Raw genomic sequence first — 17359 nt, 5'->3', positions numbered from 1 at the left:
TGTAGATCTGGCTGCTCTTGTACCGGTGGTTTCCACGAGCATGGTTCATGAGCACTGTACACAATCTAATGTTTTTTCGATGATCCTCAAAGATCTTGTTCTTCTCGGCGAAGCTCTAATGGACAGGAAGAGACAGAAAGTGCCCGCAGCAGAGGGTCGCCATGGCCTGTCCGTCGCTTCGGCCGAGTTACTGGCGTCCGGATTACCCCATCCCATCTTAGTTAAAACATCCATGGGATGAGCCCGGAGAGTTTGAGACATAACATTTCCAGTAGAAGTTCGTAACCATAGGCGTAGTACTGACACAGAAGGTGGCTATATTGAATATCTAATACTGTCACAGGCTCACAGCCCAGCATGAATGTGGGGCGATACTAGGCATTTGAGCGCCCTCAATCATTTACTAATCAATAAAATGGTAATTTTTCCGTCATGTATATAAGACCGAGGAATTATAGGGATGCACGAATTGTGAGGGGCAGGCAGGACAGGGTTCACATGCTGGTGGACGACAATGAGGGTAACAGGTACTGCCCAATGATAATTAGTTAACTAGGATGGAAACAGGGTGTTATGGGTTTCCAATGTGAACTTAACTTGCCATCCACGTGAGTTGCTTCTCCCCAGATGTTAAATTAGTCGTGGCTGCGGCCAGCCCCCCGTACCACTGTTTTCTCCACAATTCTGTCCAACAGTGCTGCGGGGGTACAAAAACTCCAGCAACAGAGCCAAAGGACCACACTAAACCATCTTTGTCTGGGTTTGGAGTCTCCGCCTCGCTCAACCCTGGATTTGATTTGTTCATCCATTACAGGACCAGCCGTATCATAGTAACAAGGATTACGGAGTATAAAAAACCAGCAGACCAAGTCTCTGGAAGACCCGAGCCGGCTGAGTCAATGGAGAAGAGAAATCACAGATAGTCCTACACGACCAATAATGTGACCTGAAGGATGTGCTCGTAGCCGGTATACTCCGCTAGCTAGATACGAGGCCTGGAGTGCCAGATCATTTAAGACTAGTTGGGTACATACATTCGAGTTCTATTGTGCTTTGTCGCGTTGAGAGCCCCCTTCACGCCAGACAACCTCCAGGCTATCCAAATCCCTTCGTTTCCTCCTCATAGCCAAAATGCGTCTCGCTGCTGCTGCTGTTGTGCTCGGCGCCGGTGCCATCACCAGCGCCCAACTATCCAGTATCCCACAATGCTCTGTAAGACTTGTCCGCTCAATGCCCCGGCTCCATATCTCGTTTCAAAACTAACACCTGCTCTCTTCTCCTTCTTCCCCTTGAAGCTTACTTGTCTCACTTCGGCCCTTGGTGCGGACGGCTGCTCTGAGCTGACGGATTTCGCATGCCATTGCCAAAAGACGGGCCTTGTGGAACAGGTTGTGCCCTGCGTCCAACAAGCTTGCGATGTCACGGACCAACAAGGTATGAGAGGCAGGCCACATTCCCCTCCGTATGATCCCCTCTAACCCATGCCCTTTTAGCCGTTTCCAAAGTCGTCGTATCTTTGTGCTCTGGTGTTGGCCACCCGGTCTCTGTCCCGCCGGTGGACTCATCGACTCCCAAATCAACTGCTGCAGGAAGTGTTCCGACCACATCGAGCAGCTCCAATTCTACCACGGTCAGTGGTTTGGGTGGAAGCTCTCGGACTTCGTCTGCGGCCTCCATGACTTCGACTTTGGGTTCCACGACTTCGTCCACGGTCAACACGGCTTCGCCTTCGAGCACCTCCCAATCCAACGGGGCCTCTGGTATTGGATCCGGAGTTGCTCAGGTGGCTGGTACTGCCATCCTGCTAGCCAGCATCATGTTTCTGGTCTAAAGAATGGCGTGGAGAAAGACTCGGATTTTCTTTCCACTGTTGGCTGATAATACCGAATTAGACGCTGGTAGCTTCTTGCTACCAGGCTATCTCAAGCTACAATCATCTGTAATATCTACTATTCTATAATACTTTATATAATTACGACCCTGTGGAAAAACCTGACTGCAGGGTGCATTTTCTTCACTAATTGTCTGTCTCATCCTTGACCCTAGAGCCTTCTCAAATCCGGTTGTTATCGGATCCATGGAAAGAATACGGAGTCCTGAAAAGAGGAACGCCCCGACACGAAGTAAAGGCATTCTCATGGTCAAAATATTTGGACTGACTTGTTCACATGTGAATGCACGAAGTCTCATTGACATGGCGTCATGGCGGTCCGAAGCAAGGCACTCTCCAGCAACACTGCCTATAAAAATATGCACACCTCTAAAACCTGGGTATGCGGGAAAAACAGGATTCCCATCCAGAGGCATCGTAATCTAAACACCCTAGTTGTAATATTGCACGGAATACCGGTACCGGGAAACTAACCGAAAATAGAAAAAAGAACCTTAAATACGTCCGTGGTTCTGAACTTTTAGATTATTACTCGTGGCGTGTGTGAGGAAACATCTGAACATGGGATTTCGCTTCGTTCCGACTCTGTAAGGTACGAAACCCAAGACAGCAAGAAGAATGGTGCCCAAACTAAGAGGAGAAATACTACAGCGAAGAAACTTTTTGTCTAAATCCTCAGGTCTGCTAGTCAGTTCTCCTCGGACCTGGTCACTGTGCCCCAGCTGGAATCTCATTTCCCCTGTGGGAACTAATTTCCGCGAAAGTTCGCCCAATGCCTGATACCAAACCGCACACGATCCTTCTCCCCAACTTCGTAGTGATGCATGACATTGCCCGCATTGAACAATTCCTGCCCATCGACCGGACATCTAACCGAATCGAGGTTGATAGCTGGAGGGACATTCCGCCAGTGAGGAATGAGGTTGAAAGTCTCATCTCCGTTGACCAATTGATGCATATGCCGAACGCGGGAGATTAAGGTTCTTAGCTTGAGGACTGCCCGCACCAGGCAGGCACTAAAAATCTTGAGTTTCGGGGGAAATGCTCAACAGTTAATGGGGTAGTCTCCACCGTACGGGACTCACCTCGGTCAATCAATGTCTTTGGACAAAATTGGTGGCAAAAACATGTGAAGGGACATATAACGCTTGATAGCAGGCCAACACTTTTCATGTCAAGAAAACCAATCCTGGGGAAGAGCACGCTACACGGCGCCCGCGCAAGCCACCCAGCCCACACTGACCAGGTTCTTCGCCCACAAACAAGATAGGAAGGTAGGAAGATAGTATGAGAAATGGAGACTGACGAGGATTTTGGACAGCCACTGACTCTCAAAAGGGGATCTTGGTTATCATTTCCCCTTTTTGTTCGTTCTGTAATTTCCGTGTATCGATAGAGGACTTGTTCGGTGCTGGATTAAATTCCCAATATTCAAGCACATCTACGTATTATACATCGTAACAAAGATCACATTCACCCTCTCAAGGTAATTGAAAAACGAGACACGCAAGCCACCAGAACTCCTAGTAAAGAATTAAATCAAGATCCTGCACACATACCCAGCTCTGCTAGGAGGTCTCTCGCGGTAACGTCGATACCGCCAGCGGCCGAGTCCTCCCGGCCAAATGCCAGGAACAGTGTGTCATCAATGTACCCATGATACTTCTGGCCGTGGCTTTTCCAGCTGATGCTAGTCGTGTAGAGCATCTCGGAGTCTCCTGAGAACAATGTTGAAGAAGATACATCTGACTTTTTCGCAGCAGTATTGCGACCAAAAATCCAAATTGGTTTTGACGAGACCGCATAAATCTCATATGGCATAGAACGCCGAGTAAGCACGACATATGGCTCATAGACGGGGTGAAGACCTTGTAAGGTCTTTTGTTGGATGATGAAAAGCACAAAGGTATTGGTCGTATCAGGATGGCAAGATTGGTCAGATCGTGCACATAGAGTGATAGCTAGCGAGTTTGTCGCTTGATGAATGCTCTCCGTTGGGCTCGTACTCTGAGGCAAGAATCTCTTGAGACACGCTTGGTCAGAAGTCGCCGTCGCCAGAGCCAAGTTTGGCCCAACGGAGCCATCGAGCTCGAGTTTCGCAAATACTCGCGCCGGTGCAATATCATGGTGTATGAACATTTGTCCCAAGTCGTCCCAGAAAAGGAACCAATTCTTCTCAACAGCATTCCATGGCATCGGACGTTGGAGCTCACGATACTGGCGGAACTCGTGTTCATGTATCGTGTCTATGCCCCAGTCCACCAAGATTCGAAAATCGGAGATCCATTGTCCAAAGCACGTAAAGAAAGAATTGGAGCCATAAATGGTGTACGGAATCTCGGGCCCGTAGAATACCCTCGCATCATGAGGCCCGACGCTGAGACTAAAATATGAGAGGTCGCCGACGCACTTGCTGGAGTCACCAAATGTCGCTGGTATGGGCAATTGCAGTGGTGGTTCCAGACAGCTCAGAACTCGCTTATCTTCTGAGAACGCCGCATTGCAGACGAGTTCAGCAAACCAGACTGATGCCATTCGAGCCGACGGAGGGTTATGAAGTTGTGCAGTGACGATCCAGGTGTCAGGCAATTCAGGATGGGGTATGATACTGGGATTCATCACGGATCTTCTCCCGAAATCGATCTTAAAGTACTTTCGGTCGGCACTCGATACTGAGTATAATACATGGTGCATTCGAGACATTTCTTTTTCGAATTCAGGACGTCTTCCGTCCTCGTCTGCGGATTGTCCATCCTGGCAGTGAGACCAGGCTTCGCTGCCGGGGACGCCTGAGCAAGCTATCTCGGGTTCCCCGGCATTAATGTGTGATTGCCCATATGGACCAGCCGTGGAGTGATACGAGGACAGGAAACTCGTTCGCAAGTCGAGATGGTTGGATTGAAGTTTAGCGACGAGGATCACTGCGGACAATAGCCCTGCAATAAGCATCAGGCGTGTGGCTGGTATTTTGGCCATGTTCAGAGTCTGGCGTGTGTAGAGTAGAGTATCGGGACGTAGTATTAAAAGGTAATGAGCCATATTCGGAAAACGGGTTGCCGAGGTTTGTCACTGCTAGGGGCCCCGACGGACGCGGGTAGTGGCTGAATTGAGGGGTGCAATCGATGGGGAGTGGCCACATCCGCAACTCTTAATTTCTGTGGGGTAATCGGCGTATTCCTCAGAGCATCAAGTTAATTCCTCGCTAGATACAACTTCTAAGATTGACAATACATCCACCGTGAGGATTGAGGTAAAGCTACGAAGAACTCATGCCGAAATCAATGATCGGACAAGCTTTGCCATTATGGTCCCAGACTTTATCATACAACAATTTATAATGCAAGGGTAGGCTTTGCGTGAGAGGGTCAAAAACAATAAGTAAATCACGAACACAAGCGGAGATTTGTCAAGTTTTGTCGACCAGCGCTTCTTGATACATCCGTTGAGAGAGCCTTACAGCAGGCTCGTCAACAAGTCTAGTCGTGACCTCTGCAAGCCAGAGAGTCAACGGCAACAAAACCAGCTGCGGGACGAGAAAGTTGACCTCAAGCCCAAAAGGACCAACGGAAGGCAGGGGCAAACGATTGATCCACCAGGGACAATTTTGGGCATGTGAATCGCGCACGAATCCCACTGCAGCGTAGAGCCTGTCTCCCAAAATCCACAGAACCGGTCCGTGGACTAAATAGAAGGCAAATGAAATGCGGCCCAAGTACTGGTTGAACGGGGCTGCAAAAAAGGCCTTGAGCCACCGAAGGTGAGATGTGCACGAGACAAGGAAGACAGCGGCCCAGAACAGGTAGAACCACTTGTAGTCGAACACTGCCTGCGGCTTGAGGAATGATAAGAGGTACCACCCCGGTGAGTCACGTAGTTGTTGCAAGTTATCCGTATGCGACGGGACCCCGCCGAGGTAGAGGCTGGCATAGAAGAGTAAAGTCATAATGGCTGACTTGAAGGGCTCCAGTCTGCGAAAAAAGCCGGGCAAGTCATTGCGCATGGCGAGGAGATCGAGATCTCTCAAAAGCATGCCAGCAATAAACATGGCAAAGTGCGCCCCATCCGCAATGTACAAAAAGTATACCACCAATGCGACTTCGCCGATCAGCCGGGCGTTGCGGCGAAACCTTGCGAAAGCGATCGCGGCGGTGTAAACAGCCAGAGAGCCTCGATATTCGACGGGTATAGACCACGCATGGAAATTATACGTGAACCAAGGCTCGCCGCCTGTTCGCAGAACGAAGCTGAAATTCTTGAATTCGGCGTACCAATTCCATAGCTCCGAGAGGTAGCTTCCTTGAAGCTCTGGGACAGTGCGAATTTTAAAGATATGCAAAAACGTCATGTAGCAAAACGTCGTGCAAATGACAGGTATATAGAGACGAAACCATCGGCGGAATACCGCAGAGGAGAGACTTTTACCTAGTTCAGCGTAGTCGCCATCCTGGATGCATCCCAGTGGCTTCATTGAGAGAACGTACCCAGAGAGCACGAAGAAGACGCTGACGGCAAAATGACCCCCGGCGAAGATTGTTCGAACACCAGGAAGGCATGCGAAGTAGTACTTGTTGTCGTAACCGTAGGCTAGCTCGAATGCCTTTCCAGCTCCTGCGCCGTCGTGGGCCCAAAGTTGATGATGTCCCCAGTAGACCACGAGAGCCGCAAACCCTCGCAATCCATCTAGGTATGCGGTCGGCCGGGTACGGTGTCGTTGCTTTTCATTCGTGTTTGTATCACTATTTGTCGGCCCAGTGAACAAAGTGGGCAGGAAAGGAGCCATCCATGAAAAAGACGACATTCCATGTCGAGGGTGTGTCCTCTGGGCTAACTGTGGTTTCCACTGTCCATCCTCGATGACTCGTTCGGGACTCCAGTTCAACTGAGGCGAGAAGCTCTCGACTGAGGCGGGTAGGATGGGCATCAGGGCCAAGAGTTGAAGTTGCCAGTGTCTTTTGAAAGGTCGAAGAAGACGATCAATAAAACCCAAGTCTCACAGCTTGAGAACTATTGCACAGCTCCTGGTAACTCGATAACACGTGAATCGCGCGGGTTCATACAGTAAGTGCCAGTGCCACTACCAACTGGTGCCGAGGCTGCCGCAAGATTGAGTTTCGCAGAGATTATACCAGGTCTTTGCGGACCATCTTTCCTACCTCCGCACATCCGGGGTCTGGACGCATACCCCCCGGGAACATGACTGAGTGGCTGAAGCTGTGCAGGTACAATCTCGCCCCGCACTTCAACAAGGTTTGGGGTCGTATTTGAGTGGGTCCATAGGTACAGTGGTACGTCAGATATTTTAATCCAATGTATTTACCGCTAGCCTGTTTATGTATCCGGATAGATTCTCAAAAACTGGCAGTCATAATAGTCCCGTGAGGGATATTACGATGATTTCTATGTAGCTTATAATGATTCTATCCAATGCTATAGAGCCTACATATGTATAAGCACAACCACAGTGATTACTTTTAGTGAGGCGCGCCATGATGATGTTGTTAATTTGGAGAGGGTCTCTTAGGATTTATATCTACAGCCGTATACTAGCAGGGAAGTCCCTAGGTAGTTAAAGCTAGCGGTAATACCACTTGATTTAAACTTTGACGCGCAATTGTATCATGCGGATAAGATTTACCGAAGCCTCAATTGGCGTTTTCCACTAAAATGCCATGATTGACTGCCCCACACCTCCGGCTGATTAACTAAAAGCGTCCAGATGCCACCAAATGATCCAGTGGGTCATGAAATTTACACAGACTCACAGTTCCTGTACCAGTGGCTACAACTGCGCTCGTGGGGTTACCAACAAGACAGCGCAGCAAATGGGATATAAGCTTTCAATGGTCTCAGGGGCTAACGCGATCCGAGGCAATTCATTTTAGATTTCGTCAAGACCACATGTTAAATACAAAGCTATGTACTGTATGTAATCTACACAGCTGGTGAAATAAGGCTATGTTTTCCTGGACTCACAATCTTTTACCTTTTCTATGCTTTCCCTAGATGAGAGGCCAGTGAATAAGATCACATCACAGGCACAGTCATGGTGGAGAAGAAATTCGTACCGATCAGTCTCTTTCCAAAGAGGGCACGTCGGTTCACACATGGCAGCCTGGCGACATTATTCCTGTTCATCTACTTCTGTGTTACCAGGACATCACACCACGTTGGCGAGACTCGATCATACTCTACCCAGGCCACGGCCGATGTTGGTGAAAAATTTCCCCGGAAAATCTGGCAGATTTGGAAAGTGAACCCACTGGAATTTGACGGACGTGATATCGAGGTTGCGCGCAGCTGGACTGCAAAAAACCCGGGCTATCGGTACGAAGTTCTGACCGACCAGAATGACCTCGAATATGTTGAAACGAATTTCGGACCTCTTGGGGAGAATCGACCAGATATCGTTGAAACGTATCGATCTTTGACTGCGCCGATTATCAAGGCTGACCTGCTTCGGTACCTTGTGATGTACATAGAAGGAGGGGTCTATGCTGATATAGACGTGGAAGCATTGAGACCCGTGGAGCGATTTGTCCCAAGCACTCATGACGAAAGAGATATCGGCATGGTCATAGGCGTCGAAATTGACGAGCCACAGTTCAGCGACCATCCTATATTGGGTCAGAAATCGCAATCCTTCTGCCAATGGACCTTCATGTGCAAGCCCCGACAGCCCGTGATGATGCGCCTAGTCGAGAATATCCTCCACTGGCTCAATGAGCTCTCCATCAAGCAAGGAAAGCCCATCTCAGAGCTTCAGCTGGACTTCGATGATGTGATCACAGGCACCGGGCCTTCTGCCTTTACGGGTGCCATCCTATCTGAAATGAGCCGTATCACTGGCAAGACCGTGACCTGGGATACGTTCCATGATATCCCCGAGTCCAAAGTTGTTGGAGGGTTTCTGGTCCTGACGGTTGAAGCGTTCGCCGCTGGGCAAGGCCATTCCGACTCGGGAACCCATAATTCGCGCAACGCGTTGGTCAAGCATCATTATCATGCCTCCGAGTGGCCAAAACGTCACCCCGATTCAATCACCCCCTTTTTGGGGAGGTTGAGAAGTGTAATTGGAACGTGGACTGTGTGAAAAAGTGGGACGAAGAAACAACTGCTTTTGCTGCCCTGCCTCAGGAAGAGCAGGAGCGGCAGATTGCCATATTTCAGGCGATAGGGGAAGCGTTGAAGAAGATGGAACCGCCGCCGCAGCCCGCCTTTGGCGGTTTTTGATGCATTGGACATTCTTCTTCAACTTTCTCTAGTCCTTCGCTCATTTTTCTTCTTCCTCTTCTTCTTCTCTTGGAAATTTGATGATTTATTATAGATATAAGCGGCTTAAGCCATTTTGACGATTATTTCACAAGATACTCTTATATTACTAGACTTATCGTTAGTGGCAGCGTGCCGAGTGACAGGACTAAGGTACCGTAGTCTGCGCGAAGCAACCTTTGGTGCACCTCCCGACAATCCGTCTTGGCCTTTATCATAGCTACCTAGACTGCAAGTGGACGTGCCAATTGAGCTAGTCTGACATGGAACCAGGCTCCCATATACACTACACGCTACAATCAGAAGGTGTGTAGAGTGTGATATTACTGGGTCGCGTGGTCCCGCTACATACGGCAGAGAAAATAGGCCAGCCCAGCACATGCTTATTAAGGGACTAGTACATAAACAAATGCTTGTTGGCAGGGACTGGTACAGCGGCGACATGGACTGCTTCCGCGAGTACATCTGCCACGTCCATGCCAATCGATGGGAGGAATGACTCGTCAAATTCGAAGACTCTGGGGATCGGTGTTGGGGGTGCGGCTGTAATTCTGCTGGTTTTGCTGACGGTGCTTTTCACACGCCAGCGACGGAGGATATACCTTCCGGCACAAGGAAAGCCAAATCCGACAGAAACTTCAGGTATACCAGTGGAGTTGGCTGGCCGAGAGTTGTCACGAAGAAGGAAAGATACAGGGTCGAATAGATTATATGAGATGCCAGGATAGCAATACTATTTGTTCAGTGCACTGTTTCAATCATAGCCACCATTGGAACTTCTACACTTACCTGGGTAGTAGTCACGCTAACAGTAACCATCCTATTGCCCAGAAAGCTCGATTATTATGGAACACCAGATCTGACCCTTTGGAGACTGTAGTTTCTGACTTTGGGAAGACCTCTGAATTGTATTTTCGGGCACTAACATAAATCACTGTTCCGGTTTGGCATTAGAGGTGTTATGCTATGCTCAGATGAGAAACCATAGGCTCACAGGAGCGGAGAATATCAATCTTCATGTAGTATCCTTCCATCTAGACAAACAAAACCTTGTAGTCATCAGCCTAAGCCCACCAGGGAAACTACCCGGAGGTTCTTAACATATTTACTATGGCTCCAAGTCTAGTAGTGAACGCGGGTGAAACGCCGTGACTTGCTGAGGGTGAATTTACTAGGAGATATCTTGACTTCCTGTCTTGATCCGCTATATTGGCACTAGTCAAAACAGCAAGAATGATAAGGTCTTGTTGGATAATTGTTATTGTATGGTGAATGTATAGACACAAATGCAGAGGGATGAACATCTGATCCTTCTCACCTGCTCAGTAGTAGCTTACATAGCAAAACAATGCGAAATCAGAAAAGATACAGCAAAATTCGCGGATGGGGGGAAGGGGGGGGGGGGGAAATCGGCGGTTGAACACTTGGAACCATGAAAGCAAACTAAAATTGTATCGTTCATAATCGAAACATTTCTGTAAATCCTTTTAGTTACTCCGCGCGGTAAGAATCGCTGACAGATGTTTAGGGAGCGGACCACTAGCAAGCTAGACAAAGTGTTGAGGTCGACTCTTGAGACTCTCAAATTTATTAGTGTGCTGCATAGTACATAGGTGGGAATGCATACTTACAGTTTTAGTTTTGAGGATGGAGCTTGAAGCCCCCTGTGCAGCCTCTCTGAAACAGCCCGTCTGGGTCATACTTTCTGCTGACCTCCGTCAGGAAGAGTAGATTCTCCTCGCCGTATCCTTCCAACGGTCTCTGCCACTGCGCACAGTAGTTCAGGTAGCGGAATGGATGGTCTGTCCCATTGGCCGTGGCGAACGCCTCGATTTTCTCAATGGTTTCGCGTATAGAAGCGTAGACACACTTGTCATCCCCCGCCCTCCGCCAATACACGGAAAAACTGAGGATGATGAGTGCATCATCCGTTCCCTCATGAATGCCGAGCACATTTGCGTCACCTTTCGCTGCCCACGAGGGCAGGAACGGTTGCATGACAATCGTCCAGATCAACCCCTTGACCTTCCGCAAGGAGGCGATGGCCTCCTCATGGGCGGCACGTGCAGCCAACATCGTGGGCAAATCGTTCTTGATGGTCGTAGTACCGAAGGACCATCTTTGGCCTGGTGGACAGGTGCCGCTCATCTCTATCACAGCGGACGTTACTGTGTGGACTTTAAAGGTGCTCCAGAAGCGCCAGAGAGTTGCGAACCCCGAATTCTTCCAGTAACCCGGCCATTTCTTGGGCTCTTCCGGTGGCTTTGTGTAGGCCAGATGGACCGTGACTGTTTGCATGCCTAACCCCTGTATGTAGGTGAAACAGGCGATAGGCGCCGCGGCGTGGGTATCGACAGCCGCTCCGCGTATTTTGGGATCAGCGTGTTTTGCACTCTCTTGTAAGGCCATGAGCGCCTTGGTGGACTGGGAATTGGGAGCGTACATGAACCCACTCCAGATTTGCGTGGACGGGAAGCAGCGCACTGTAAAGCGGGTGACGATGCCGAAATTGTTCGAGCCGCCTTTAAGGGCACGCCAAAGATCGGGGTGCGACAAGGCAGAGGCCGTAACAATCTTACCTGAGGCGAGAACGACTTCGTAGGTTAAGACATTCGAGCAGGCCAGACCGAAGCGTGGTGTGAAGAAGGATATACCGCCTATAGAGTTAGTCGAGAATATGTTAAGACAGAAACAGTTATTACTCACCCCCCAATGTATACCCAGCCACACCGACATCAGAGCTTCTGCCTCCTACAACGCCGAGACCCTTCTCATCCAGGATCCGCGATGCTTCAGCCCAACGAACCCCTGCTCCCAGGGCTACGCTTTCTCTGTCATCAGAGACCGTCACTTCCCGAAACAGCGAGAGATCGATCAACACGCCTCCTTTGGCGCTTGCACCGCCAGATACAGGAGATTGGCCACCGCCCCGGACAGCGAACAAAACACCATCAGATTCTTTCCTCGGCAGCGTCCTTCGCTCGTCATATTCCTGTTTAAGGATGCCGATGGCCTTGGCCAACTCACCAACATCACGTGGCTGGACGATGCAGGCTTGCACGACCTCGCGTTCCTGTTGGGCCCAGTAGGTGTTTATTGATTTGCGAAAGGCGTCTTCATCGCGATGTAAAAGCACAATGTGTGGCAGCGCCTTTGCGAGCTTGCTTACCGCACCTGAATTCGTTGGAACTTCTAGGTGCGGTCGCGCTTGGGGCGGCGACTTTGTCCGTCGTAGGAACCAAACTACCGCAAATAAGGCCGTCGCAATGCTCAGGGAATTCAAAAGAGTGGCCATGGTGCCTTACGCGAGAGGCAACCCGAAGGGCAATGCTGTATGGAATCCGTTAGCTGCAAGGATCCCGTGGGAGCGGCGGCGATTTTGAATCTCACCCGTTTTCCAGACTGGGGCAGTGCACCCTCCTTAGTTCGTGGAAACGGCGCCAAGGACTGGACTTGTTGGACAAACAGATGGGGACGGATACTGATCACATCGGTGCCAATTACTACACGGCGGATTTGCTGGTAGCCGTTGTCGCACGTATCATGAAGCTTATTGATAGTTCATAGAAACCATCTGCCAAGACTCAGCATGGCACGGCTTAACCGTCGTAAGAAGATTCGTAGTGGGTTTACTGAGTCGACGGCAATCTAAGTTATCTAACTACTTGAGCTGTCTAGTGACTTCTTGCGCTCTCATTATCGCTGTCCACCATTTCCCATGGAGCGGTTTCGAGGCGTCTCTATCGCCTACCATCATCATCCATATAGGACTCGATCATCGCTCGGTTTACTTTCCGGAGATGAATTTGGAACTCTGAAGCTCATGCTGTTATGATTGACCGAAGATGAGCTCAGATGTAGCATTCTGACTCAAACTAATATGATATAGGACACTTTGCCCATGTGGCTCAGATTGCTCCGCTTACGAAGTTGCCTCTCCAATGGTTTTTAAATCAACGGTAGCGTACTTAGAAAGCCTCGCAAAGAGGGTCCTGGTTACGGTGGCTTACTGATACCACAATTTCCGTCATCCTAACGGACACGCCAGTTACGCCCTTCCCCCTCATCTACCACCAGGGTCCGGCATGGAGCGTTCACAAAGATCACGTCAGAATTTAGCTTAGATAGCCAAGAGTGTACCCAACATAATGTAACTACTCTCTGCAGATTGACAAAGGAGAGACAACAGCAGGTGTCAGAGGAGCTTCCTATGGAGGTTCCTATAACACAGGCGGCGCCAGCACACATGATGTCAATTTCAGCAAAAATGTACAGATGTCAGACATCATAAAAGCACTCTACGCTATGCCAGATTTGGTCGTTGACTCCATTTCTTTTGAGTTGACACCAGCTCAATGAAGGCTATTCCGCAATAATGAACTAACGGCAGACTTTGAGGACTGTTATGTCTAGCCATGATTCGTACCAACTAACATAGTCCCCACCTAGGTTATTTCTGTATTGACTTTCGTGGATTCGGTCATATGGAAAGCGGCTGAATTTGAAATGATAAGATATCGTCCAACGCGAATTGTGAATTATGATCATTTTCACCTACTCCAGTCAGTAAATGCCGGGAAATGGAAGCTTGGTCACTCACCAATACCACGACTATCGCAGGCTTCCTGAAGAAAAGGCTCGGAGATATAAAGTTCAATACACTCAGCTGGAATCCATCTGTAGGCAACCCAGTAATTGGGATTTGCAAACTGCAAACCAGTCAGCTGGCATTCTGTCCGAAGATTCATGCCAAGTGACTTGGCTAATGTAGTGGTGCGATTAAAGAGAACCCCCATCGCGAGGAGCTTTGAGACATTGATTACGGCAATCATATCTCCTGCTCTGTCATGGTAGCCCCATTTTCGAAGTATCTTTAAGACTCTTGACGGACTGGCGGATAGTGCGATGAGGTCCGACGGCTGACTTCCCTCGCATTGATTTCTCAAAGCATCTTTGTCCACCAGCGAGCTGTCGAGAAGAGTGCCATCGTGATAAGAAGGAGACGTCAGAGGCTGGTTGGAAGAACGGAAGCCTAGCTCTGGGCTATGGCGGCCATGGCATCCACCTTTGAAGGCGCGATACAAGAACTCTGGTGTATCTAATTCCGGATTATCCCTCGGCCTGCCAATCGCTCGGTTGATGAGAAATCTGTTGAGCATCCGTAGCGTTCTTATATCATTTTGATAGCCCAAGCTAGCATCCCGAAGCCTGGTCTTAGCAATCCTGATTTTTTCACTCAACGCTAACCCCTCCCTGGTCTCTGTGCATTCGAGCTTAGGCCTCGCGCTCTGAATTCCAATGCCAGTTGCTCTTGACGCCACATAGTTCAGACTTTCAGCTATGAAGACCTAATCGTCAAGGAGACAGCAAAGTCTCAGTTGAATTGAGTTAAGTTCTTTACCTAGGTTGGCATTGCCGTTCCCATGTTCGGTTCTGTTCTTTTTTCTCTTCCGTTAAAGGTTCATCATGAAACCCAATGTAGCGACGGCGGACAACCGGGACCTCCTGGAGACCATGCAGTTCTCTGACCTTCTGGACTGGCATATCGGAAGATCATGCGCAGTATTTGAGGCGGCACGTTTTGCGCTTGTTTATTGTAGAATAGGTGATTTATAGTGGGGTGCAACGAGTGTGGGGATGAGGCTAACTATCTGGGTCCCACATGTAGCAGTTTTTTCCATGCCTCACAGGCTGCTTCTAGTTTCCAGGTAGGGCAAAGGGGGTACAATTCTATCTGTATTTGAAGGAGAAAACTGAGTCAGGAAACTCAGACAAGGCAGAAATGGGTGCTGGGCTTTCCTGCTAAGCTTTGTTTTGGCCCGAGTTGATTGGGGCTCTTTAATCCCTCAACGTTGTTGACCAAATTCTTCCACCTCATGTGGGAGGAAGATAAAATTTTTCTGGCCTATGAGACGAGTCACATGGTCTGGTAACGTCGGTTGTCTGAGCCGTTGCTAACAATAGATGATGGTGTGTAGACTAGTCACTAGACTAGCGGATAGCCGGTGTCTTCGTTGAACCAGGATCTCAGCCTTTCTCAGGTGTGTCCTCCGAGACATTTGCCCCTATTGATTTGGACACTTTCAGACATGAATCTCCATACTGCTTTGTTTACAACAATCATTAGGTAGATGAGACTGTGTTGAGAGCAATACTTTGAAGAGGATGAGTTGAGGATCCGTGTGAGCCCAAGTACTTAACTGACCGGGCTACCTTTGGGTACCTAATCTTGTACCAACACCAACACCAATAGGAGGCTGAGCTGTTGGCAACGGTTTATTAGATAATTGGAACCCTAGGAACTACCTGAGTACGGGAGGACCGGACCAAGGTTCCTACCTAGTAAATCGATAGGCGAGTGGGTTGTGTCTTAAGTTCTACAAGCTCATTTAATGCTGCAATCACACTCCACCACAACCTCCAGGCAACTCCAGGCAATAGAATCTTAATTTTTCTTAATCGCGTTATGCATTGCAATAGATACAACCCAAGTCTTGGTATTATTCAAGTGTAGCAATGAGTTAAGGCATCCTTCTCGTATGTATTTCCAAGCTAAGGACGGCAGGAAACGATCGGCTCCTGTCATTGAGGCTGTACAACACCGGCCTTGGCCTTGGCCGTTGGGTCATGTCTCAGTCCAAGCGATACACTAGGGTCCTTAACTTATCGATCTGCCTCGCCGTCTCGCGCTGCTGATCTTCTGGACCCCAAATTGATAATCTCCTAGCTTGAACTAGTTTATAATTGTAGCCGTGTTCCAGAAGTAGCCTGTAGACTCGGTAGATATAAGACTGCCTGCCTGCCTGCCCGCCTGCCCGCAGTTTTCCTTTTTCCTGCCCGTACATGAATCCGCCCATTTTAGGTTTTGTTATGCCTTCCCCGCGTCAAATCACCTCACTATGAGATGAGCACGCTTCTCATCCACAAACAGCCACTTTTGCCACTAGTGCAGTTTCATTCATTGCAATCCCTTTGACTCTGTCTACCCAACGTTTTCCTTCTGCCCTCATTTACCATCCGCAACGGATATTCGAGGTTGCTAAGCCCTTGATGCGCTCTTATATTGAAACTTAGTCCTCACTACCATTCCTTACAACTCTCTATTCTCAACAACAACAACAACAACAACAATCATGTTGCTACGATTTCTGTCCCTGGCCGGTCTCTGCCTGGGCCATGGTGTCGCTGCCCTCGCCCCTCAAGGCCACGGCCTCCCCTCCAATATACAAACATCAAACATCCAACATACTCGCCATTTCTACAAAATCGACATTCCCTGCTCTCACTGTGCATTCTCGGACGCCGAATGCTCTCAGAACCCCGAGTCGAAATCACACGTGGTACGTCAAATTGCAACCTCCCCGATACACGATAGTAAACTAACCTCACAAGACTATTGACTTCTCCTCCGACAATGGCACCCTATACGCCAACCACGAATCCGTCTTCCCGCCATCACTACCCATGCAATTCTCCGCAGTCAAGCACTCCGACTCCGGCGATCAATCCGTCCAGGTCGCATACAGCCTCGACGCACGACCGCTCCCCGCCCAGCCGGGCGCCCTCCTCGGCGAGACCTTCCTTCTCAAACTGCGCCTGTTCGATCTCCACGGCCGGCCCGTCGCACCGGACCTAATCGCGGTGGCCGTATCTCGACGCAACGATGGCACCCTCAGCATCAGCAAGGTCGAGCGGTCCCCGTTCCACAGACACGGCCACGGCCACATGACGTCGCCCTGGCGCCTTCTCAAATCGCACATCAAGCCTTACCTCGATCAGTTGGCTGAGGGTGCGGCCCCTGAAGAACCGCGCCGTCATCGCAGGCCGCTACATGCCGATATCTACCGATTCAGGGACCCTGCATCCCACTACCACAATACCATGCCGTGGAGCAGCCGCGATCGCAGCTTCATGAGGCTCGTGCGGCCGGTCATTCTGCCTGCGTTGCTGGGTGTTGCGGCGGGACTGTGTGCGTGCCTGGTTGGGTTTGTGCTTGGGAAGATGATGATCTCGTTGTGTCGGTGTTGGTATGTCCGCAGTGGAAGGGGTATCGCGAGGTTCCGGCTATTACCATTGATTCGGCGGAGCTGGAGGATGGTCCCGTCTCGGAAAAGGAGAGCTTGAGTCGATCGTCGCGGTGGCTGGATGTATGACATTTGTATGAAACCATAGATTTCTTTTTTTGTATAGTATAGTGCT

The 17359-nt window shown here is 49.5% G+C and overlaps 7 protein-coding genes across 7 annotated transcripts; 3 read left to right on the top strand and 4 right to left on the bottom strand.

The window, feature by feature from the left end:
* The first annotated feature begins 639 nt into the window (after positions 1-639).
* On the top strand, positions 640-1929 carry P174DRAFT_403298 (putative GPI anchored protein). The gene is made up of 3 exons (XM_024823982.1): positions 640-1212; positions 1296-1434; positions 1494-1929. The coding sequence occupies exons 1-3, from the start codon at positions 1132-1134 to the stop codon at positions 1829-1831; spliced, it is 558 nt and encodes a 185-aa protein (XP_024683520.1). The 5' UTR covers positions 640-1131; the 3' UTR covers positions 1832-1929.
* A 1501-nt stretch (positions 1930-3430) lies between these two features.
* Positions 3431-4867, bottom strand: P174DRAFT_510803 (uncharacterized protein; the record flags this gene model as incomplete). Its single annotated transcript, XM_024831722.1, has 1 exon — positions 3431-4867. The coding sequence occupies one exon, from the start codon at positions 4865-4867 to the stop codon at positions 3431-3433; it is 1437 nt and encodes a 478-aa protein (XP_024683519.1).
* Positions 4868-5297: 430 nt separating this feature from the next.
* On the bottom strand, positions 5298-6830 carry P174DRAFT_385997 (acyltransferase family protein; the record flags this gene model as incomplete). Its single annotated transcript, XM_024823283.1, has 1 exon — positions 5298-6830. The coding sequence occupies exon 1, from the start codon at positions 6810-6812 to the stop codon at positions 5298-5300; it is 1515 nt and encodes a 504-aa protein (XP_024683518.1). The 5' UTR covers positions 6813-6830.
* Positions 6831-7934: 1104 nt separating this feature from the next.
* On the top strand, positions 7935-9121 carry P174DRAFT_449448 (glycosyltransferase family 32 protein; the record flags this gene model as incomplete). Its single annotated transcript, XM_024828849.1, has 2 exons — positions 7935-8957; positions 9026-9121. 2 exons carry the CDS (start codon positions 7935-7937, stop codon positions 9119-9121), a joined length of 1119 nt encoding a protein of 372 aa, XP_024683517.1.
* Positions 9122-10649: 1528 nt separating this feature from the next.
* Positions 10650-12468, bottom strand: P174DRAFT_403290 (FAD-binding oxidoreductase). The gene is made up of 3 exons (XM_024823981.1): positions 11867-12468; positions 10792-11817; positions 10650-10738 (listed from the first exon to the last, which is right to left on the bottom strand). Exons 1-2 carry the CDS (start codon positions 12453-12455, stop codon positions 10796-10798), a joined length of 1611 nt encoding a protein of 536 aa, XP_024683516.1. The 5' UTR covers positions 12456-12468; the 3' UTR covers positions 10650-10738; positions 10792-10795.
* Positions 12469-13524: 1056 nt separating this feature from the next.
* On the bottom strand, positions 13525-14581 carry P174DRAFT_119703 (uncharacterized protein). Its single transcript, XM_024821067.1, has 2 exons — positions 13761-14581; positions 13525-13714 (listed from the first exon to the last, which is right to left on the bottom strand). Exons 1-2 carry the CDS (start codon positions 14317-14319, stop codon positions 13641-13643), a joined length of 633 nt encoding a protein of 210 aa, XP_024683515.1. The 5' UTR covers positions 14320-14581; the 3' UTR covers positions 13525-13640.
* A 1355-nt stretch (positions 14582-15936) lies between these two features.
* Positions 15937-17313, top strand: P174DRAFT_502385 (uncharacterized protein; the record flags this gene model as incomplete). Its single annotated transcript, XM_024831091.1, has 3 exons — positions 15937-16500; positions 16553-17129; positions 17162-17313. The coding sequence occupies exons 1-3, from the start codon at positions 16294-16296 to the stop codon at positions 17311-17313; spliced, it is 936 nt and encodes a 311-aa protein (XP_024683514.1). The 5' UTR covers positions 15937-16293.
* Between the last annotated feature and the right edge of the window lie 46 nt (positions 17314-17359).

Source organism: Aspergillus novofumigatus (genome assembly GCF_002847465.1).
Source record: "Aspergillus novofumigatus IBT 16806 chromosome Unknown P174scaffold_3, whole genome shotgun sequence".
Taxonomy (NCBI): Eukaryota; Fungi; Ascomycota; class Eurotiomycetes; order Eurotiales; family Aspergillaceae; genus Aspergillus; species Aspergillus novofumigatus.
Note: the sequence above shows the minus strand (reverse complement) of the source record. Positions and strands in the feature narration are given on the sequence as shown.